Below are 23,567 nucleotides of genomic sequence, written 5' to 3'. Positions count from 1 at the left end.
CACTTTTCCCTGCTCCACAGGGCCAGCAGCTCCCAGAAACTTTGAGCCATTGAACTGGAGCTTCTCTGGGTAATGGGTGACCCCCTCTTTTGCTGCCGAGAAAGTCATGGCAGGGGTGACAAAAACATCAGGCTTCAAATCCCCAAAAGTTCTCCCTCCTTTGTGACAAAGAGCACTGCCAGGGATATCTGATGCCAGGGATGTTGTGGTGGCTTGTTCTACAGCAGGTGACAGGGACACTGCTCATCCATGCCCCAAGTCTCCTGGGTCCTTGGTGGGTCCTTGGTAGGGACCTTTGTAATGACTTTTGCCCATTACAGTGGGACACTGAACCAGTCAGAACTTTAAAAACTATGGTGGGAAGGGCAGCAGTGCTGTGTGGGTTGTGGAAGGTGACAGCTCTCATCTTGTGCAGGATAGGGACCTGTCCTGAGGCCCGCAGGCATCACAGAGGATGTCTCTGTGAGACAGAGATTTCCTGAGATGGGCCAAGCCACACCCCATTGCCAGTAAAAACTCCGCTTGGGTTTTGAATTTTGCAGGCACATCCTTGGAGGATGATGCTTCAGGCAACACCTTCCCAGTCTGAAGAAAAGCAAAAGCATTCCGTTTGGTCAGAGTTTCTGAGCTCACACTGCTCTACACTGCTCCACACTACTCCAAGCAGAGTGAGGCACCTGAAAGAGAAGCAGCAGCGTGAGCCAGGGCATCTGCCGTTATGGCACAGGGCCAGGAGAAAATAGAGCTTGAGCTTAGAAGCACCAGGGAAAATGAGGACCTGGCAATTAGTAGCAAGCACCCCTTGAGCAGAGGCAGGAGAGTAGCCCACCTATATAGAATGACAGGAAGCAAGGGCCATCCCTAAACCAGGAGGTGCTGTGTGCTGGAGATTTAGATGAGGCATTAGGAAAAGCTGATGTTTCCCAGGGCACGGTTGGATTTGTTAATCCCCCTTCTGAAAAATGACACCTGCAGTGCAGTGGGTACCATTCACGGGGGCACGAGCAGTGCAGCAGGTGTGTGCACAAGAAGAGAAGCAGTAGCGAAGATGAGCCGAAAAGAGGAATTTAAGTATTGTGCCATAAAACTATTATCCCCAGTAAGTCCCTGGGACTCGTTGCCTGGATGGGTTATAGCTCACTGCTGGAAGCTGGTCTGGGCTTCTTTCTTGAGGCCAGGATGAGAGTTGTGGTGTGGGACAGGGGAAAGTACAGAATTACAGAAGCATTTTGCTTCAAAGAGTCTCATAAGGTTATCGAGACCACCCATAACCTAAGTCTAGCACTAAGCCATGCCCCTAAGAGCATCATCTATGTGTATTTTAAACACCTCCAGGGATGGTGACTCCACCACTTCCCTGGACAGCCTATTCCACTGCATCAGAACCCCCCCTTAGGGGATGTTTCTCTCTCAACAAGGGATGGTGTCAGCCGTGCCAGTGCAGAGCACTTGCTGCAGTGTCCCTGAGGCAGACATCTCCATGACACATGTCACCAGTGGGGTGGCACACGTTAGTAAAAATCCATGGCTCTTTGAGGGTCTCCTGCAGGCTTTGCCATAGTCCTGCAGCACAGCCCGGATCTATGGGTGCATTTGGTCCACGAGGAAATGGCTTCTGCTGAGAAAAGTGGAGATGTACTTCAAACCAGGACCTTCATCGGCCTGCGCAGGTGCTGCAGGAGGGCCCCCACGCACTTCCCCGAGCTGGGGACGAGCCGGGGAGCAGCGGGACGAGCCGGGGAGCAGCGGGACGAGCCGGGGAGCAGTGGGACGAGCCAGGGAGCAGCGGGACGAGCCGGGCCCGGGGGCTGCGCACCCGGCGGCACGCCGGCAGCCTGCAGCGCAGCGCGGCCATGCGAGGGCAGCACAGACCGCTGCCCGGCAGCGAGCGGGAGCAGGAGCAGAGCCGAGCTCGCACACCGCAGCCAGGGCCGGCTCCGGCAAACTGCTCTGCATCGAGCACGGGCAGGCTGGGACCCTCCGCTTTTCTAAGTCAGCCTGGGTTCTCCAGGTGGGAGACACGGACGGGGCAGCTCGAGCTTTGGTGGAAGAGAGGGGCATGTCATAGAATTATAGAGACACAGAATCATAGGATAGTTTGGGTTGGAAGGGACCTTTGAAACTCACCTAGTTCAACCCCCCAGCAATGAGCAGGGAATCTTCAACTAGATCTGGTTGCTCAGAGCCCTGTCCAGCCTGGCCTTGAATGTCTCCAGGGATGGGGCATCTACAGACATTTTGGGAAACGTTTGCCAGTGTGTCACCACCCTCATACCTTCCTAATGTCCAGCCTGAATCTCATGTCTTTTAGTTTAAAACCATTAGCCCTTTTCCTGTCATAACACACCCTTCTGAAAAGTCTGTCTGCATATTTCTTGTAGACTCCTTTTAAGTACTGAATGGCTGCAATAAGGTCTCTCCAGACCCTTCTTTTCTCCAGGCTGAACAAGCCCAACTCTCTCAGCCTGTCCTCCCAGGAGAGGTGTTCCATCCCTCTCTCTGATCATCTTGCTGGCCCTCTTCTGGACCAAACAGGTCCATGTCTGTGGATATGAAGCAAGCCACCAGGCTTCTGTACCCAACAGAGCAAGGGTCCCAGGGCAGTGTGCCTACTGGACATCATGCACCATGTTCAGACTATTGCTGCATCCTTGTGGGCATGAAGCCTCTTCCCCAGACAGGACAGGTGGACAGGAGCAGGCATCTTCCCTGTCACCAGCTCCTGCCCTGGTGTGCTGTCCTTGAGTTGTGGCAGGAGCAGCAAGTGCAGGATGAGGCTTGGCCCTGGCTCACATTTGCCTGGTGCACTCATCTTTTCCTGCCCCTGCTCTTCTCCTTTCTGCAATGTTCAGATGCAGCATTCTGCGTGGGATAATGAGGATGGCCTGGGAATGACCAGAGGAGACAAAATCCTGCAGTCAGAGCTGACTCATTGCCTTTGCATCAGCTCCCCAGCAGGCTGAACCCCCAGACAGGCTCCCTGTCTTCAGGGTTGCACTGCAGTGGTCCTGCTTACTAAGGACTCACTGTCCAGGTCCCTTTGGGGACCCTTGCCCATCTCTCTCCCTCCAGTAGGCCTCTGTTTGCTCAGGTGGACTGGACCTGCTGCAACACTTGCTGCTGGCTCAGGAACTTTTTAGCTCCTTTCTGTGTGGTGTGTGAGATATAGAGAACAGACTGGGTGGGTGTGTGTACATCATCTGTACATCATCTGTACATCACCTGTACATCATCTACCTCAGGCTTTGGAAATCCTGCTCACTCACTGAGAAAACTGGGCTGAAAATCTGAAAAGACATGAGAACAGTTGAAAGAAATGATACTTTTGGGGATCTGCATGGGGAGCCATGCTCACCTAGAGTTTGCCCGCTGTACTAACAGGCCCTGTCCTTGCACCATGTTGGAGACAGGGACTGGAAATTCAGTGTCCACGCAGGCAGCACCTTGTCAGGGCTGAAAGGTGGATCTTCCTAGCCTGCTGCCTACATGAAGCTCCATGGGGGGACCAGAGGAAAGGACGCTCAGGGCAACAGGACCCTCTCCAGTATGATGGGAGACTAGCATTGCTCCTACAAAGGGACAGAGGAGGTCGCAGGACAGGAGGTGTGTGGGCTGTGAGCTGCCACAGGGAACAGTAGGCCTTCAGGACTAGCGGGCAGTCAGGACAGTAAAAGGGCAGGGAATGGTTCATATGGGATCCTGCTGCTAATCTGGCAGGCATCACTCGCTGCAGATACCATTAGTTAGAGACACAAAGGCACAGTGGCACTTTCCAATGTTTCACAGCTCCAGAAAGTGTCTGGAGGACTTTTGTTCCAGGAGAAGATCTGTGGTGGATGCTTGGACTGGGCTAACTCTGCATTTCTGGGAGGAGAGCCACAACTGTGGGAGCAGCATACTTCCCAGGGCTATCCCCCTGCCCATCCCAGTCCAACCTGCTCCCAGTGGGTTGTGGTGGGATAGATTCTGCTCTCCACATTTGCCAAAGAACACAAAAAATGCAAAGGCACTGAATTTGGGCATTGGTTGACTTTCTCCTTGACTAAATTACCTGAAAACTTTTGGGAAAGACCTCTCCTCCCCACTGTAACAGCAGACAATGACACCAGCATGTTGTCTCATCCTAAAGAAACCCTTATGCCAAGAAAAGAGAAGATTGCTCCAGCTTTGGAGGAGCTAGCATATAGGCAGAACATGTACCCAACAGCTGCAGCTAACCTTGATACCTGCTTGGGTTATAAAGTTATGTAGAATTGTAGCATCTCCTCTCTGTATTTGACCTTCCTTCCTTTATGGTTCCTGGAAACATTCTCTCTCTTCAGATAAAGTGCTCTTGGGAATATGAAGTACCTGGGGATATGCGTCTATGTGAACCTAAACATGATGGCGAAGGGAATATCACCTCCTTTGCATCACGGTGTGCAGATGGCGAATCACCATCCTCCCCGCTGGGATGTGCTGCAGCAATTACACAGCCGTTGGATCAAACACAGGCACCTCCTGCTCATCAGAGGCATGAAGCTCAGGCATGGGGCATGGGGCATCTCCAAGAGAGAGCTCCCAGCTTCAGAAAGCATCAGTGCTTCCAGAAAGCCAAGTCTGGTGCTGCACACCACCCTTGGATGTATGAGCAGGTAGCACATATGTGGGCCTGTGTTTGCACTGGGATCTGGAAGGGGTTGCTATCCCCTGCTCCTTGACTTTTCTCAGCTTCCAGCTCCACAGAAGCATAAAGTAGTGAGTGTTCCATCCTGCAATCCTCTCTGAAGAAGCCCAAGGAAATGAAGAAAAAGACTTCTGCTACTGGCCCTGTTCTTAAGCCACAGCTTTGTTCATGCAAAACACTCCAGAGCAATGTGTGTGCAGATCTCCTTGCATGGGTGAGTGCTCAGTCATCCCAGCAATCCCATTAAAGCTGGAGCCACCATGGTCCCACTTCAGCATTTCCCCACCTGGCATAGCCTGTTAACATGGTTTATCTCTAGGGCTTGCCAGACACCATGCAAAGGACATCAACCTGGAGCAAACAGCTTCTGCCAAGCAGGGATTCTCATAACTCCTGCACGTCTGAGTCTGGGGAAGCCGTGACCTCCCCTGATTCCTCCTTCCAGTTAATTTGCAGAGTGTGATGACACCCAGGTCAGTTTATTCTCAGCCATCTGATGCTTTTCCACCTGAATGTGTTTCCCACGCAGAGGGAGTACTCAGCAAAACACACTTCTGGACGAGAGTCCCCTGAGACTGTAAGAGTCTATGGGATTTATCTCTGCAACTTATAAAAGTTTTACTACAAATCTTCTCGTCCAAGTGAGCCAAGAGCTTGCTCCATAAATTACTACCAAGCCAGGGATTAGGAGCACTAAAACAGACGTACTTCACAGCTAAAAATAAGGCACGGCACAAGCTTGAAGATTTGTTCTGCCTGGAAGTTTTATTGCACCCAAACTGTATGAGATAATGTGCAACAAAGAGACGCTTAGCGGATCCATCTGCTTTTGGACACGTTCGCCTGCGCAATCGCTCTGGAACGAGGCAATGAAACCACGAAAGAAAGTGGAGTTAGACAGTGTTACCCAGCACAGTAAAACTTTCTCCAGACAAAGGGAATGGTGACACCATCCCCTCCCAGCGCTGCTCTTACCACAGCTGCATCCCTGGTGCTCTGAGGAACTTGAGCTCGGGCAGCGCTTGGGGCTGCTCACAAAGGAGTGATTCCCACCAGGGTTGGTGCTGGTGGTTGCTCTTGCTTGGTTCCTGCCATCCCAGGGGCACTTAACGCGCTGTTCTAGCCTAGGTTTGGTGTCCGAGCCCAGTCAAGAGCACATGGACAGGAGGTCCCTTCCCTGTCTGGGCATAGGTACAGATGCTGTTGAGGTCCAGCTAGGCATAGAGAGGTCTGGATTGGGATTGTTACCCTTTGTCCACAGACATGTTTCCACCATGTTGAAGTTGTGCTCCCTTAGCCCATGGATGTGAACAGGCTTTGAGAAAGTGTTTTTCTTCTGCTAGGGCCTGGCTGTGTCTCCAGGGGTTCCTAGCTCCTTGCTCACTGGGTGACCAAGCTCCCTTGCAGAATCCAAGCTAGGGACATAAAAAAAAATGTAATGCAAAAATTGTAATGCATGCAAAATTCTTCACAGAATCACAGAGTGACTGAGGTTTGCAGGAACCTCTGAAGGCCATATTTGCTCAAGAAGGGCTACCTAGACCCAGCTGACCAGGACCATGTCCCAATGGTTTTTGAATATCTTCAACAATGGTGACTCCACAATCTTCTTGGGCAACCTACTCCTGTGGCTGGTCACTCTCACAGTAAATCAGTGCTTCCTGATGTTTGGAGGGAAATATATTGCAGTTTGTGTCCATTACCTTTTGTCCTGTTACTCAGCACCACTGAAAGGAGCCTGGCTCTGTCATCTTTACACCCTCCCTTCAGTTGTTTACATACATTGATAAGATCCCTTCTCAGCTTCCTCTTCTCCAGGCTGAACAGTCCCAACTCTCCCAGGCTTTCTGTATAGGGCAGATGCTCCATTCCCTTCATCATCCTTGTGGCCCTTTGTTTGACTGTCTCCAGTACATACACATCTCTCTTGCACTGGGGAGACCAGCACTGGACACAGAACTCCAGATGTGGCCTCAGCAGTGCTGAGTAGAGGAGAAGGATCAGCTCCCTTGACCTACTGGCAATACTTTCTATACGCAACCCAGGATGCCTTCTTTGCAGCAAGGGCACATTGCTGGCTAATGTTCAATGTGGTGTCCACCAGTATCTCCAAATCCTTGTCTGCCAAGCTGTTTTGCAGCTGGGTGTCCCCCAGCAAATACAGGTGCATGGAGTTGTTCCTCCCTGGGAACAGGACTTTGCACTTCTCCTGTTGAACCTAGTGAAGTTCCTGCTGGCCCATTTCTCAAGTCTGTTGAGGTTCCTTAGGATGGCAGCATGACCCTCTGGTGCAGCCGCCATTTCTGCAGCAGGAGAGGAGGATGCGTTCCCCCTGCACGCTCCCAAAGTGTGCCAGGGACATCTGGTGACGAATGGGATGAAGCAATGTGGTGTAGCCACCACGCAGCATGGTTGGGGCCGGTTGGGCCCTCTGAGAACTGGCAGATATACGTGCTGTGGGTTGGCACCAGCCATGCGTCCCTCAGAGATGGAGCTGCGCTGGCTGGCTGTATATATAAGAGCTGTATTTCTTTCAGAGAGCCTCTGGTGACATTGAGAGGTCTGGAAGCAAAGCGCCCATCATTCATCAGCCTCACTGTAGTCCATGTGTCAGTGATAGTGTCTACGGTGTGTGCCTTGGGCCACAGAACCATGTTACTCACAAGATCTTTGGGGATCTTATTTATGCTTATAAATATCTCAAGGGCAGGTGGCAAGAGGATGGGACTAGACTTTTTTCAGTGGTGCCCAGCAACAGGATGAGGCGCAACAGACACAGACTGAAATACAGAAGGTTCCATCTGAATATGAGGAGAAACTTCTTTACTTTGAAGGTGCCAGAGCACTGGAACAGGCTGCCCAGAGAGGTTGTGGCGTCTTCTTCTCTGGAGACATTCAAAACCCGCCTGGACACATTCCCGTGTGACCTGCTGCAGGTGACCCTGGTTGGACTAGATGATCTCCAGAGGTCCCTTCCAACCCCATCCATCTGTGATTCTGTGAGGATGCAGGGAATGGGGCAACTTAGGGACTGCCTGTCTGCCTGTCCCTGGCTTCTCTGCCACCTGTGGCTCATCCCGTGTCCCTCCAGTTGTCATCAAGGCTGAGTTGCATCAGCAACAACCTCAGAGGTGGCAGGAGGACACAGGCACATGGCTGAGAGCCCAGTCCAGCAGTGAGGGTCAGCCCAGGCTGGTTAATATTTGAGGCCACAGTCGCAGCAGTGTTTCAGTAGCCATGAACATGCCTCAGCAGGAGTTACCTGTCTTGGGATGAGTTTCTGTGGGACGTGAACCAGTGCGTGGGGGAAGGCAGGCACTGAAGCAGTCAGCAGTGGCAAAGAGAGTGCAGCCGGGGGATGTGCAGCTTAACAGAGCTGGAAATCACAGCTGCTCTGTGACCCTGTCCCCTGTCTGAGACAGAGACAGCCCAGTCCTGTCCTGTCACCCCACTGAATGTGACAAGTGTGCCACCAGCTGTGCTGGAGACAGAGCTGGAGCAATGAAGCACTGTTGGACTTCAACAGGGGCTGTGCTTCCCCGAGTATGAAGGAACTGAGCTGTGGTCACCCCCTTGGTCACATCTCCAGGGCACAAGTGTGCACCCCGCATGCATCTTCAGCCCATGCCATGGGGCGGAGAAGGAGGATGAGCCACCCAGCTCTGGTAACTGCCTTTGCATGGTGCAGGGGTGGAGAAAAGCAGGAAAAGGGTTTGCTGGGAGAAATTCAGCAGCAGTCATGCTCAAGAAAGTCACCAAGTGCCCTGTCAGCTCCTGGAGGCTGCAAGCATCCTCCTGCATGAAAACTCAGTGAACAGCAGAAGGAAGACGGGTCCCCCACCCTGCCCCACAGGCTGCCACCGTGATGCCCAGCCCCACAGCAGCACCCAATGGCCTGCAGAGCCCCACACTGGCCAGAGCATTTGCTGTTGCTCCAGGGATCTGCAGCCTCAGGTGTGCCCAGGTGGTCTGCAGGGCCACCATGAAAGGGCCAGCTCTGGGAACATACCCCGTGCTGAAACCAAGCTGCAGCGTGCAGTGAAGCCATCTGTTTCCACCCTGCAGCTGCTGTCCTTCCCATTACAATTTACTCTGCCTCCTATAATTTATTCATCCCAGGATGCAGCTTGTACATCTGCAGTATCATTACTGGAGACGCCATTAGCCTGAAAATTTTATAAACCTCTGTGCAGGTGATAAGTTGAAAAGTTAAAGCGGGTTATTGTGGCAGTAAGAAAAAAAAAGGGGGGGGGGAAGATATTTGCTCCGTGTTCATCTCACACCAGAGGGCCAGGCTCTGGGAGGCTGTGGAGGGAGACTGTGGACTGGTGTAAGTGAGTGAACTACTGCCAGCTCCCAGCCAGCTCGCCCAGCTGCGTATCCTTCCCTGCTCGATCCATGTGCTAGACAAGGGCCCTGAAGGCTTTTCCACGTCTTTCCCCCCTCTTGCCTCCTTGACTGCAAAATTTCTTCAGGCAGAAGGGACTGCAAATCCAGATGTTTGCTTCTGGGTGTGCTGCTCTTTTTTCGGTCAGCATCTGTGAAGGACTTCCCAGTGACTGGTGAGGGTTAGAGCAACACTGAATCACTGCTGGCTGTCTCTTGGTCTGGAGGCTGCAGGACTCTCCAAGGAGCTGGAAAGTCCCCACCATGTAGACACCCACCACCCAGAGCATGGGGGTCCCAACCTCCAACCCCTTCCTGCAGGCTCCTCCTGCCTCTCTGCTCCCTGACCAGAGCACCCAGCCTCATGCCCTTGTTAAAGACCATAGCAATTAACTCATGCTGGGAAATTTTCCCTAGACAGTTTCCGTGGCCTGGATGCAGGCATGCACGAAAGACTGTGCTTGTGAAGTTTGGCAGGGAAGCCAAACGGGAAGGCACGGGAGCCTTCACATGGAGGCCCCACAGTCCTCTCCATGAATTAAGAGCACGCTGATCACTCCTGGCAGCTGGAGGTCTCTCTGACTGTTGAGCCAGGGGGATAAATTCCCTGTCCCCAAGGGCAAGAGAGATGCATGTACAAGGGTGATTTATGGGCTGCTTGCAGGGACTCATGAGCTGCAAGGCTGCAGGGAGCAGGGTCAGTGATGAGCAGCTTGGGACACAGGGAAGTGAGCAGTGGTTAGAAGGACAGAGGAGGTGGCTGGAATGAGGGAGGGAGATGGAGGAGATATGGTCCCAAAGGAGCCCTGCAGCCTGCAGATAGTTTTCTCTCTCCATAGCACGTGAGAGCATGGATCCGGACTGAGCATAGCATCATAGAATCAAAGAACAGTTAGGGTTGGAAGGGACTTTCAAAGGACACCCGGTCCAACTCCCCTGCCATGAGCAGGGACATCTTCCACTAGATCAGGTTGCTCAGAACCCCATCCAGCCTGGCCTTGAATGTCTCCAGGGATGGGGCATTGACCACCTCTCTGGGCAACCTGGGCCAGTGTGTCACCACCCTCAGTGTAAAAAGTTTCTTCCTCATGTTTGGCCTGAATCTTCCCTCCTTTAGTTTAAAACCATCACCCCTTGTCCTAGTGCAACAAGCCCTGCCCTTCTTATAGGCCCCTTTTAAGTACTGAAAAGCCACAATAAGGTATTCCCAGAGCCTTCTCTTCTCCAGGATGAACAAGCCCAACTCTCTCAGCCTGTCCTCATAGGAGAGGTGTTCCATCCCTCTGATCATGCCCAGTTCCCTTTCCAGCCCCTCTGTACTCGCAGCCCTGCTCATCCTCCAGCATCCCGAGAGCTTGGTCACTGCTGCCTGTCCCATGGTAGAGCCATGGCAGACAGGTGTGAGCACTGGGAACATACTGCTGGTGGGTCTTGCTGGCACAAGCCTTTCCATCCTGTACAACTTGCTCCTCTTGCTGCCTAGCGGTGTTTATTCGTCCAGCAGTCTGCAGTCAGATAATCTGACTGCCACCTGCCCTTTCTGTGCACCTAGTGAGTACTAACACACCATGTCACCCTGCCTCCTGTGTGTCACTGTCCTGCAATGTGGGTTCATCACACGCTGGTTAACTGCACTGTACAAGCCTTGAGCCCTCACATGAGCTTTGCCAGCAGTCGGAGGCAGTTCACGTTCAAGGTTCAGCAGGTGTTTCCCAGTCTGTGCATCCCTCTCCACTCTATGGGCATCTTGTATTTCCTTCCAGAGTTACATTTGCTCAGGATGCTCCAGGACCAGCCAGGAAGGATACAAGATCTAAATGCCCAGTTTGAGGGAATTCATGCACATTTGTAACAGGAGGGGAATGAAGTATGGGGAGGTCTGCAGGACACACTGGCCCAGCTGGGACGGACCAGTTCCCAGCCTGTCCTGCTCTCCTGGCAATGCCAGATTTATCTTTTCCATCCCCAAAGGATGTCTACATGTTAACTTTCCTGCTCCCCATCCTTCTTCACTGTGATTTTCTGTCTCTGGTTTATTGTGGGACACTAGCTGGAAACGGGACAGAGACATCTGAAATGGCCCTAAGTAGGAGGAAAGTCGGATTCTGCTGCCTTCCACAGGTAGGCATTGTCTGCTGGGGCAATTTTGCCCAGGGCAGAGTTCTCATTTGCTTTTTTGGGTGACACGCCCTGGGCTGTGGGCGTCACCTTTCCCACATTCGCAGACCCAAAGCTGTTGATGCCAGAACAGGTCAGCCTTCTTGTTCCATCTCCCTCTGCTGTATAGCTCACACCAGAGACCTTACCCTGGTCTTCCCTGCCAAGCACTGGCTCCTCAGGAGCAGAGAAGGGTCTCCTAGCACAGCCTGGTCATCTTGTGCCACCCACAGCGTCCCCGGGAAATTCATGACCTTCAGCAAGCTTTGATGATCCTGGGCTTGACTCCATGCATCTTGGTGAGCCGGGACAGACAAGACAGCCCTGCACTGCTGTTTCTGCTACCCACTGCCAGATTTTGGGGACATGCACCACAGTGTGCTGTCTCTGGGGACTGCTGGCTGCCTGCCCAGGTGTCATGTGAATGGGGACACTTTGGAGACAAGTCATTGTCTGCTGGGACAGAATGGAGCTGGCCAGCTGAGCAGGGGTGGCTGGAGGAGCCACTTGCTTCTGCTATGCTGAGAACTTATTCACGACAGTCCCTTCTGGAGTGCGAAGATCAAGCAAGGTTGCACTTGATGGCCAATTCTGGCAGCCAAAACTAGCTCCTTCTCAATCTTCCACTGCACTGGCTTTCTTCACCCCATGCTGCATATCTTCCACCCAACGATACGCCAGGAGAAAGTCTTCTCTAATTGTTCCTGACTTCAGACTGCTGCCAGGTAAACAGCGTGGAAATTAGTGGAGACAAGTAAATAATTTGTAAACGATCATTTATTTATTACTTTCCTCTCCTTTCCCTGTGCAAGCAGATTGCAAGATGCCTCAAAAGCACTTGCAATTTGGAGTGACTTTTCTTGTGAGGCATTTCCCACTCCCTATGAATAACTTATGAACGGATCAGAGTGAATATTAAGGGGTTGAAAATCCAGAGACTCGGGCTGCTGAGCTCAGTAAGTACTGCTTCAGCTCCTTGAATAGACAAACTATCTAATGAAACAGCACTAAGTGGATTCACCGTTCTGTAATTAAAGGGCACGCACATTTGTTAGTCAGTGCATTGTCCTTCAGGTGGGGTAGGTATTATGCAGCAAGGGAACGATGCACCTGAAGGATACGAGATGACCATGACTGTGATTTGGACACCACGTGTTAGCATTTGCTTTTGGAGGTGATTCGTGATGTACAGTGCTCCTACAGAGCTGTTGACGGGAGGCAAACACGACCCGGCCAGATGGACTGGGTTAATGCTGGAGGTTCACAGAGGAGCTTTCTGGATAAACTCACACGTCTATAAATTACCTGAGCATTGGTAGAAGGCACGCACAGAGGGTTTGAGCCCCAAATCCACTGAGAGCATGAAGATGCGCTGACTTCAAAGACTCCAAAGCACTTGCACTTGGCTTCAGCCAGGTGCTTTGTGCTGGGCATTTATCCACCTTCAAGCTCAACTGCCTGCTTTGTGTTATTTTTTTTTTTATAAAGAAGATTATAATTCACTTGGAAAAAGGGTCCCAACCCCCTGCTTGGCTCCTGAGGCAAGGATTCAGATCAGTGCTATATGAAATGGAGAGGTGAGCTATGGGCTGAAATCCTTGTTGCTCTTGCAAAGCTTCCTGCCAGCCCTGCACGTGATGCTCCCCACCTCCCATCCCCAGCAGGACCCACTGCCTGGAGTGGTGCTTGCAGGATCATGGGCTGTGCCTGGCCATGAGTGCATGGCTCAGTTGTCTCCCAGTCTTGGAGGAAGGGCAGGAGCCCTTCCTGGGGATGTGATTGGGGATGTGAACAGCGCCATGTCCTGAGGAACTCAGCACAGTTTCAGGCCATCTGGCTAGGATGGCGGGAGGAAGACATGATATCTACAAGATCCTTCCTGTTTCTTCACTGTTGTGGCTAGGAGGTCCTTGGTGGGACTTCAACCAGAGGTGAATTCAATGTGAGACACACAGCTGTGGATCCAAGTGCCCAAACACTTGTGGTACCCAGGGATTGCAGCAGTCACATGCTGTCTCCCAGAAAACCATGAGTCTCCTCTGGGCATTCTGCAGCACATCTGCTGGCGTGGTCTAGGTCTTCCTGTGTCCCTGAACACCTCCACAGTAGGCTACATGCAGGCAGCCCTGGAATAGCACCCACAAAGCAATGCAGTGGACTCTGGAGTGGATGGAGGGGACCATTCCCACTGCAGAGATGGACCTGAAGCAGCACACAGCTTTCGGCCGGCCCCAGCTCCCCCTCGCAGATCCCTCATGCATCTGTAGTCCCTTCCTCTCTCCAGCAGCCCCATGCACCTGCGCTCCAATGTGGAGTGGGATTTATTCTGCCCCAGGCGCTCAGTGCAAGGGGTCAACCCTCATAAACCTCACCGGCACCGGAGCCCGGGCTAGCTGCCTTGCTCATGACTGTGGGGATGGGCTCCGCATCCCGGGCGTGTTTTATTGTCAGTGTCTGGAGCCATTCTCTGGTCCATCACCCGTCCTAGTGGGTCCAGGGCATGGTGTGGTGGAGGTGGGGTGGGGATGGGAATGGGGCTGAGCACCCCCAGCCCCAGGTCTCCTCCCAAACCAAGCACTCTGGGTAACCCCGGTCTGTGGGAGGCAGTGTGAAGTCATTCTGGTCCTCCAACAAACCCCTCCAGCTGTCTGGAGCCAGCACAGATTGTGGGACGTGTCTGGTGACTGACGGGGCCTCAAATCCACATTTATGTGAGATGATATCAAGAGTTTTAATTTTTTTATGAGCAAGGGGTTGGAGGAAGGAGGGGATTCCCAGGGCGGCTTGGAGGGGAGGCGGTGGTGCGTGCATATGCGTGTGTGAGACACGTTTCGTCCCATTGACCCCCAGCTGCAGGAGTCCTGTGCAGATAAAAACAGCATCTCGTCACCTCCGAGTGGTGGGGAGCAGCTGGTCGGACAATGGCTGCTTGCAGCCTGCCTGGAGCAGGGAGGCGGCAACAGGGCTTGGAGCTGGCCCTCCAGACCAAACCCTCTTCTCAGCCCCTCTTGCACATCACTAAAGTCCCCTCCAGTCCCTGCTCATGGGGTTGCTCCAGGCTCAGCCCCTTCCTCAGTAGATGGGTCCCTGGAAAGCTCTGTTGAGTTGTTCTCCTCCTTCCCCAAGGGAGACACCACTTAACAGAGCACCTGAGCAGGACTTTTCTGACATCCACAGGGGCACCCTGCCCGCAGATTGCAGATTGTGCAAACTTTAGTGCCTAGCCCTGCATGAAACCATGGAGGAGCAGGTCAGAGTCACCAATGCTTTTCAGCTGGCCAGAAAATTGTGGGTCCAGTGTCAGGCAAGAACAAGGCAGAAAATGAGCCAAGGTAAAGCCCAGACATCTGGTCCTAAGTGTCCTGTGCTGGGGGGGATCCAGCTGGGAACAGACCTGGAGCAACTGCTTGGCCAGGTAATCTTGGAAGAAGGTGCCACCTGCCTCCTGTACACTCAGGGCAAGTGGCTGACCCTGTCCCCAGGACCACCTCAGCACCAGGTGACTTCCAAAGGTGGAGGAGATGTTCACAGGAAGCTGGGAGCCATCAATGCCGTCAATGTCCCATGGCTGAGGCTGTGAGGTGGCCCCACCAAGGTCACACACTGCCATCCCAGACTGTGGGATGGGAACTTCTAGGTGGTGCCTGGCTCTTTCAGTGGGAAGATCCCATTCCCGCTTCCCTCAGACAGTGGGGATGGAACAACCTCTCCCCGAACCGGCTGCAGTGCCTGCGTGCAATGACTCTCACCCGGAAAGGGGGAGGGGGGACGAGGCCTCTTTGTAACCCAATCTCGTCTGTATGGGCCCCTTTGTTGTTATTACATTTATTTATTGATCCCCCATGGGAGAACCTTAGCGGTGCTGGACTTGCTGGGGCTTTATTAATGAGGGTGGAGGGGCGAGAGAAGGGGAGGGGGGGCTGAACAGAGCGCTCGGACCATCTGTTCCCACCAAAGGGATGGAGCAACAATAGCCATGTTTATAAAACTCCTCTGCAACTCATTGTGTTTGTGAAAGGAGAGCTTCCACATCAAAGACTGTTTCCGCTCCCGCTGCTTGGGGGCTCCTCCATCTTCAAACATCCTGCAAGGATCACCCCATCTCGGTCCCCTCCTCCCGCAGCCTCAGCATCACCCATGGGGGGACTATGGTGGCTGAGGACACCTCAACCCTGGCAGGTGACCCCTAAGGGAATGTGCATCAGTCTGCTTATATCCAGTGATCCAGGGGAACTTTCCAAGGGGAGGTTTTCCTGGAAGCAACAAATATCTTCTGTAACGTACTGGATAGAGTTATCCAGGTGTTGGTGGTGGGAACACCAATATGCCCAGTGCTGGTACAAGGAGACCTTTCCCCAGGCTAGTTTCATGCAGTCCACTGGAACAGCAATGTTCATTAAGCTGATTTGGTTTTGCTCAAATTTCAGATGTGGGGAAAAAAAAAAAAAAGGAGCAAAATCAAAAAACAAAGAAGTGAGTGGGGTCTGGCCATGTCAAAGCTGGCTGATGGGGTCCTCCGTAATGAAACAACTGTGTTTGGCTTTGCTCTAGGCTTGTATTAGATTATTTGTTACAATCAGATATGAAATAAAGGCCATTAAACAGCAATGAAATACTTTGAATGAACCGGTTTGTTGTTTTTTCTTCCCAAACTAATCTTTATGGAGGAGATGAGGGTTCAGATCTGGCTCAGATCAAAGCTGAATGCCTTCCTGGGGACTTGGACTTGTCAGCCATCTCCTGACCACGACTCAGTCTTGTGGCTGGGGAATGGGCTTGTCTGGGGTAAGTCTGCGGGCTGGAGGTTTGGGACACGTCCAGACTGTCACATGTCCCCAGCATGACCCTGAGTAATGGCATGTCGTCTCCTGGGACTGTGGCTTCTTCCCTGTCTGCTGGTGCGTTACAGTGGTGACTGTCTCCATGGGCTGATTCATACATGGGTCTGTGACTCTGCTGGGGTTCATGTGTGAGGAACAGGGGAACTTCGCCTGGGGATGTGGGAACATCCCAGTACAGCCTTGGACAAAACTGACACCTCTGTGAGATGCTGCCAGCCTGCAGGAGGGCAAGACCCCAACCCAGTGGCACTTTGTCACCCATGGGAAAGGCTCCTCTCTGCATCACCTGGTTATGCAGGGACCTGATTTGCAGCCTACGGGACAGGCGCCTGGACAGCAGGCTGGTGGCTGGGCAGGCATGAGCTGTCTCACACCTTCAAATCACCCCTTCCACCCTGCAGCAGGGAAACCTTAGCAGGGACTGCATGACACCTTATTGGGAAGTGGCCCAAGGCCCTGTGGCTGTGTCCTCTTGGCTTGTCCTCCTCCAGGCTGCTGGAGGAGACCTGAAAGCAGTCTCTGATCACTCCTGGCAGGGTGTAGGAAGCATGCTGCTCTCTCCCAGCACTTAGCAGCGTCCCTGGGAACCATGCAGAAAAGAAGAAGAGGAGCCCAGACTTCTGGGAGACGCTTTCATTTCATGCCTAAGCCACTACTCCGCTGCTCAGCCACACGGCTCCATTAAATCCCCTTCTGGCTGTCTTCTTTCCATCAATCACCCTGTCTCCACGAGCAGCCCAGACACCGGATCTGGGTTATAAATAAGACAATCAATCAGTGATGCTATTAGATAAACAGAGTGGCAGAAGCCAAATTAATGCTTGGCTTTTTCTTGAAAGGGAGGAAAAAAAGAGTCAATTGCTTATTAGGGGACCCTGGTGTGGTCTGGTCTGCATGCTGCAGCTGAGCCGGGTGGGCTGAGCTTGGCTGCTGTGTCTGCATGCAGGGAGGTTTGGGATGCTGTGAGCAGATGGTCAATATGGGTCACTCTGGCCACAGCAGGCAGGGAACTGGGGCAGACTGAGGGTGGTGAGGCAGGTCACAGCACTGGGGAGGTGACACAGAGCTGGGGTGGCAACGGCGGGTGCTGCACAACCACAACAGTGTGGATGGAAGGCAGGGAGGTATCAGAGCTGGTCTGGGTTGAGGGAGGACATGAGGCTGCAGGCAGTGGTGTCTGGGGACCAGGGACACAATGCCAGGCCAGAGGCTTATCCATTCAGGACAGACATGAAAAGAGGAGAATCGTAGAGTCATAGAACAGTTTCAGTTAGAAGGGACCTTCAAAGCTCATCTAGTCCAACCCCCTGCCATGAGCAGGGACATCTTCAACCAGATCAGGTTGCTCAGAGCCCCATCCAGCCTTGCCTTGAATGTCTCCAGGGATGGGGCATCAATGACCTCTCTGGGCAAACTGTGCCACTATGTCACCACCCTCAGTGTAAAAAATGTCTTCATGGCTTTGAGGCTCGTCAAACAACAGACAGCCTCTTCTGGAGAGGTGTCAAGTCCTGATCTGGAGCCACCAAGGAATAAGATGGTCTGAGGCTGTCCTTTGCATTCAGTTGTGACCATCTGTCACATCTTTCTACTGCAAGCCTCCGCTCTACAGCGTTGTGGGGTTGCCCAGGGCTGTTGTTAACCACAGGGATCCCACCTGCAGCTCAGCCTTCTTCTCTGTGTGGTGGTGGCTGAATCCCTCGAAGCTCCTGTACTCATTCCTGTACCACTGGTAGTAGGCAGGAGTCTTTCCTCATGGTGGGATCCTGGTGTATGAGCCATGCATCCTGTCATTGGGGAAGAAAAACTTGGGAGGAAGGCTACAACCTGCTGAAGGCATCCAGTGCTACATCCCTGTACCGGAGAAGTAGGCATTTTCTGAACCAATACACCGTGATTTGGGGTGGGCTCTTGTATTTTGCTGGAGTTGACACCATCAGGTTGTCAAATGGGTTGAGGACCAGGGGAGTCTGGGCTCCTTGGAGCTGACTCTATTTGGCCCCCTCTCAGGGGTTCCTCTTCATGCACTCACCCTGGAGACCACCTTACCACCATCCCCTGATGTTCTCACCACCACCTCCCATCTCTCCTTGTTGTGATAGAGGAGTATGTTTGCACCTTGGGACCAGGTGCAGATCAGCAGCTCTGCCAGCTGGCTTGATGGATCTCACCTAACTTTTCCACCTGGCTCAGCAAGATGCTGACATGCTTGGGTCTGCCTGTGCATCTCTCTGTGTGCTTTTTCAACAGCTGAGCCTGCCTTCACACCCCTCTGCCTCCTCGCTCTCACCTGGGACTGTCTAACGCTCTGCCGGAGCTGAAATGCACAGCACCATGCCTGCTGCTCCAGAAAAGTGTGATGCCCCACTGAAGCCAAACAACTCAGTGCTGTCAGCCTGATTTGTGATAAATTAGCTTTGTGATAAATAAGTTTGTTTTTATCCTGGGGCTCCAGGCTCCTGGGAGGCTGATGTGGGAGCAGGGAGCTTCTTAGACTGTTGGGCTGGGGAGGGTGAGATCTCTGCTGGCACCCACCTCAGGGAAGGATGCAGGAGGTGCAGTGATTCAGACCCACTCCACTGCACAGCCCATTGCTCAAGCAAGGCGGCTTTCTGCTTCCTTCCAGGCCTCATGGCCAGGAAATAGCTCCTGCTTTCCAGCCACACTCCTGATCCCTCTCACAGAGCCTGGGGAGCTCAGTGCAAGGCTGCTCTCGCATCAGTAACAGCCGAAAACAACACCTAAGGTGGGATTTACTGCCACACATGTGCTGGGAAGATGCAGGGACCCGTAGAGCCCGGCTGATGTATTGGATTTCAGGTTATGTGATGCACAGGTTTCTCTGAGCACTGTAATTCCCTCTTTCTTCCTGTATGGATTTATACTGCTAAGTGGATGGATTTTCTGCTTGGCAGGGATGATCCCCTGGGACCTTCCCCAGTTTGCAACATCTCTGCACATCTGTATTTAATATTGCTGGGGCACTTCACGAGTGGGCTTTTATGATGCCCCTTGCTTAATGCACTGCCACTTAATCCAGCCAGCCACCAGAGAGGGGCTGATGAATGGGAACCCAGAGCCGGTAGTAGGCTGTGTGCTATCTCCGGGTGCTGGAGGGTGCCTGGGGCTGTGTGACAAAGCCACCACTCTCAGATGGCTTCTACAGCTGCCCTGGTCCGCAGGAGCATCACTCCCTTGGTCTCCGAAACAGCTTAAGAAGGACAGGTTTCCTCTGCTTAATAACCTGAGACAGCATGCCTCCAGACCTGGCATGGCAAACCTGGGTGGAGATGAATGCAATCTGTCTGACTGGGATGCTTCCTCACGGCAAGGGCTGAGCCTGACATTTTCATCTCTATGAGCCGTCCCTTTCCCCTGCCCCAAAGAGCCATCTGCTATGGTAGATTACTCCAGCTTTTAGCACTGTGAATCCATAATTAGTGCATAATTAATTACCAGATGTTTTTAACACTAATGAAACATTAATAAATGATGGAGGCATGTTGTCTGGTAATGGAACATTAACCAGTGAACCAAACCAGCACATGGGGCAGTGCTGCTGTTGGCACGGCTGAGCTGGAGGCAAGGCTGCATGGGACTGAGCTCTCCTGTAGCATGGTGAAAATCACTGCAAGTGTCTGGTGGGAGCTAGTGACCAGCTTGGTGCCGCCTTTCGGCTTTGCAAGCCAAGGCTGTGGCTACTTCACCCCCATCCATCCACCCACCCACCCATCACCCATCCATCCATCCATCCATCCATCCATCCATCCATCCATCCATCCATCCACCCACCCATTCATGCATCCATCCATCTCTCCATCCCTCCATCCATCCCTCTCTCCCTCCCTCCCTCCCTCCCTCCATCTCCCAACTGGAGAGGTGCTGTTGGGGCACTGGGCAGGCAATTTGCTTAAAAAATAAAAGAGATTATTTTTTCTCCAGTGATGAACTGCAGCTCAGTGACCTCTCTGCTCCAGTTGGTGCTCACAAGCCAGGCACGTGAGGGGAGGCCAGACCCCGACACAGAGTGCTCTGCTGTGCTCGTTGCCCTCACGCTGGATCCATGTGAGCCCTGCCCTGATAGAAGTGTAATTCAGAGCATCTGGGCCAGTGGCATTTTCCTAATGTGAAATTATTAATCAGACAAGGAAAGTGCATTAATTGGGACTACGTGTCATCTCCAGCTGCTGGGCTGCAGTAGGGCACAGGCAGCTCTCCATCCTCCCGCCTGACCAAGGTGTCAGGGTGCAGCCAGAGCCTGCGGACACATGGGATCCCCAGGGGCCTGTGAATGGGGACATGTAGCACCACCTCATCACAGCAGATGTGCCACACAGGGTGGTGGCAACTGTCCCCTTTACATCACCAGGGTCTGCCAGGGGCGAAAATCCCTGTTACACTTTCTCAAGATGTTCAGAAGGCCAGTTTTTGGGTTCCCCCACCCCCTGGGAAGCTGATGCTGTGGACTCAAACCCTGGGGCAAGTTCCAGGGCATCTGTGCCCCCTTCTCACTGCCACCCCCCACGTCCTCCCCATCGCAGCCAGGAGCACAGGAGCAGGCAGATGAACCCACCTGTCTCAGCTGGAGGGCAAATAACACCCAGAGCTACCAGTCATCATGAAATGAACATTTAATGAAGACCGTCTCTCCTGGTGCGTCTGTGTGTGCGTTGTCTCTGTGTGAACTTTTTTTATCCCCTCTAGTTTGTTTTTTTTTTGATTATTTTTTCTTTTTTTTATATATATACATCTATAAAAAATTCAAATACAGCATGTCAACAGTGGGAATACTAGGACGTACGGTATTAAATACTGCGCTTGGGTCCAGGCAGGGGCAAGAGGAGGTGTCTTTACAAAACAAGGCTTGGGGCAGGAGAGGGAAGAGAGCAGAGCACGCATGGGACAGCCGGGGACAGCAGAGGACAGCAGGGGACAGGTCTGCAGGGCTTCAGCTCTAAAGGCAACAGCAGAGCTATTCTGCTTTTGTTGGAGAATGAGAAAAATGTCAGTGGGGGAGATTCCCTGTATCCAACATGGTTAAAAGTTTGGGGGTGATGTGGGGATGGGGTGGGGGTGGTGAAGGCTCCTGTAGGGTGCTGCGGGGGGGAGGGAGCTGGAGGGGCAGCTCTTCCAGGTGCTTGGCAAGGGGCAGGGGGGGTTATCCGTATTTAATTTCTTTTTTTTTTTCTTCTCCATTAAAACCCTGCTAGCCCCCCGCTCCCCACCATAGCTGTGAAAGCCACCAGTTCTTCCCCCCATCATTCCCTTGAAGGAGACCAAGACCCCCCACCTGTGCACCCCTCCAGCTTTGCCACATGGTCAAGAGCTCGGGGGAGCGAGTCTGGTCCTTGGGGGACCCCCTTCTGCCACAAGGGGGTACACAGCTGGGAGCATCATTCCCCTCACCAACCCCCCCATTTTCATATCCCCTTTTCTCGGTGCACCATCACGCTCCCTGCCACCCAGGTGGGTGGCGGGGCAGTGGGCACGTCTTTGGCGTGGGGGGGTTAGCTGTATGAGCGGGGTCCTCAGCTGTAGCACGGTGCCCGGGCTCGCTTCGCCTTGCTGGGGAAAAGGGGGACAGGAATTTGGGGGGACAAGTGCGTCTCCTCGCTCCAGGCTGGGAGAGGATTTCGTGGCTCCCTGAGGGACAGCAGCAGCTCTGTCCTCCTCTGAAGCGATGGCAAGAAGAGTGATACGTCCTCAACGTGTGCAAAATCGAAGAGATAAGAGACTCAACCTGGGAGGGGATGGTGAGGCGGGGGGTGGTGGTGGCGGTGGGCGGTGGGAGGGTGTCTGCGCTGGGCTGCGATGGACAGACAGACAGGGATCTGCAAGCAAGGAGGAGAGGGGTCACCAGTCCTTCTGTGGGCTCGACCGTGCCCGGACACCGAGGGGACACACAGAGAAGAGTTTGGCCATTTTCCACAGGGAAACGAATCTCTTCCCAGAACCACAGATCCCAAAATCATCTCCCCCTCCTCCCAGGACCAGACCTGCCCATCCACTCTGGGCTGTGTTCCACTGCCTCTCCCATTGCTGTGGCGAGTGTCACACATGGAGGTGACACTGCACCCAGGGGAGCTGCTTTGTGATGGCTCCTCCTTGGGCACTGAAGGATGGGTGGCACGTCCCTTTATCCCCAAAGTGACACATGTGGCTGCTGCCATGATTGAACCCCCAGTCTTCAGGCAGCATGGATACAGTGACGGTGCCTGAGGGACACAGTCATGAGACAGCAGCCCCGGCCCAGGGAGGAATTTGGGGGTTCTCCAGGCTGCCAGCTCCATTCTGAGCCAAACCAAGAATATTTTTGAGATGTGTCTTTGAATTTTCTGATCTCGGACAATTTTTTCTTCCATTGCTATGCAAAGGCCTTAGATGTCCATGTGGTTTCTTGGCCTCTTAAAAAATCCACACTGTGGAACAGGGAGGGCTGCTGAGAACGAGGCATCAAAGACTGACCCTTCTGCAGGCTTTGCAGAAAACGTTTGAAAAGCCATTTTTGAGATCTCCACCAGAACACTCAATCTGAAAAAGCATCCAGATTTGGTGCATTTACAAAAAATTGCAAGAAAACCCCAAATGGCTTGCTCTCATTGACCTTCACCCAGAGCCTGGTTAGAGCATCCCCTTCCCAACCACACCAGAGTCCCTGGGTTTCCCATATCCTGTCCCCTCCCAGCACGCACAACCTATTTCTCATACCTGTGGTTTGGGAGATACTCACTAAATAAAGAGGACGCCATAGGCAGCCAAGACCAGTCCAGCTGTCCAACACACTGCCACGGCCCCACTGCCCACCACAGCACCCTTGTCGCAGATCTTGGTGGTGGGGGGTGGCATGAAAGAGGAGCTGCTAGCGCTTGTTGTCTCTGCAGGGAAGGAGAATGGATAGTGAGGGGAGCTGGGCTGCCCTGGGATGTGTCACGCTCTCCTGCCAGTGGGGACACGGCACCATCCCATCCCAAAATTTCCCCTCTTACTGCCATTCCATTCTAGGACTGATCGGGGGAGCTGGGATGATGTGCCAGGGTATGGTGTGGTCCATGAAACTTTTCCTGCTCTAACACTGGCTCAGAGACGATTGCACCACCAGGCAAAGCTGGGCATCCCTCCTGATCCCATCCTGCCCAGCCAGGATGCTCTGTGCACCAGTTCTGTGAGAATTTTGGCTAAGAGGCCATGACGACATGGCTACAAATGCTCAGCAGAGAGCATCCCCCACTCAGGGAACACCCTGGACATGGCTGCAGCTGCTGGGCTGGCTCGCAGGGCTCATCCTCCTCTGTAGAGGACCAGATGGGGTACCTGTGTCTGCAGGATTGCAGGGAGGGTGTGGATAGGCAGCAAGCCTGGGGCAGCTTTGGTCACATCACGAGGGTTCTAGAGTGCTCCATACCAGACAATCTGTGGGGATCACTGGGTGCCACAGGGGGTCTGTCCCCGCATCTTTCAGATCCCACCAAAGAGTCACGGCGAGGCTCAGTCCTGGGGCTAGAGTGTCCCCCACCAGC

The 23,567-nt window shown here is 53.1% G+C and overlaps 1 protein-coding gene across 14 annotated transcripts in view; it reads right to left on the bottom strand.

Annotated features, from left to right (window-relative positions):
* Positions 1-16,781: 16,781 nt before the first annotated feature.
* The window catches only part of CNTFR (ciliary neurotrophic factor receptor), a 218,596-nt gene continuing 211,810 nt past the window's right edge, over positions 16,782-23,567 (bottom strand). For 9 of the 14 annotated variants that reach the window (XM_065047100.1, XM_065047092.1, XM_065047096.1 and 6 more), the window contains 2 exons: positions 22,781-22,925; positions 20,664-21,881 (listed from right to left, as the gene is read on the bottom strand). In XM_065047100.1, coding sequence (XP_064903172.1) covers position 21,881; positions 22,781-22,925 — 146 coding nt within the window. In that variant the 3' untranslated portion in view covers positions 20,664-21,880. Of the gene's footprint in view, positions 16,801-16,836; positions 17,838-20,663; positions 22,582-22,780; positions 22,926-23,567 lie in introns of those variants that run through there. The other 5 variants (XM_065047093.1, XM_065047097.1, XM_065047091.1 and 2 more) reach the window with 4 other exon arrangements.

This window comes from Columba livia, chromosome Z (assembly GCF_036013475.1).
Source record: "Columba livia isolate bColLiv1 breed racing homer chromosome Z, bColLiv1.pat.W.v2, whole genome shotgun sequence".
Taxonomy (NCBI): domain Eukaryota; kingdom Metazoa; phylum Chordata; class Aves; order Columbiformes; family Columbidae; genus Columba; species Columba livia.
This window is presented reverse-complemented; position numbering and strand designations above follow the sequence as displayed.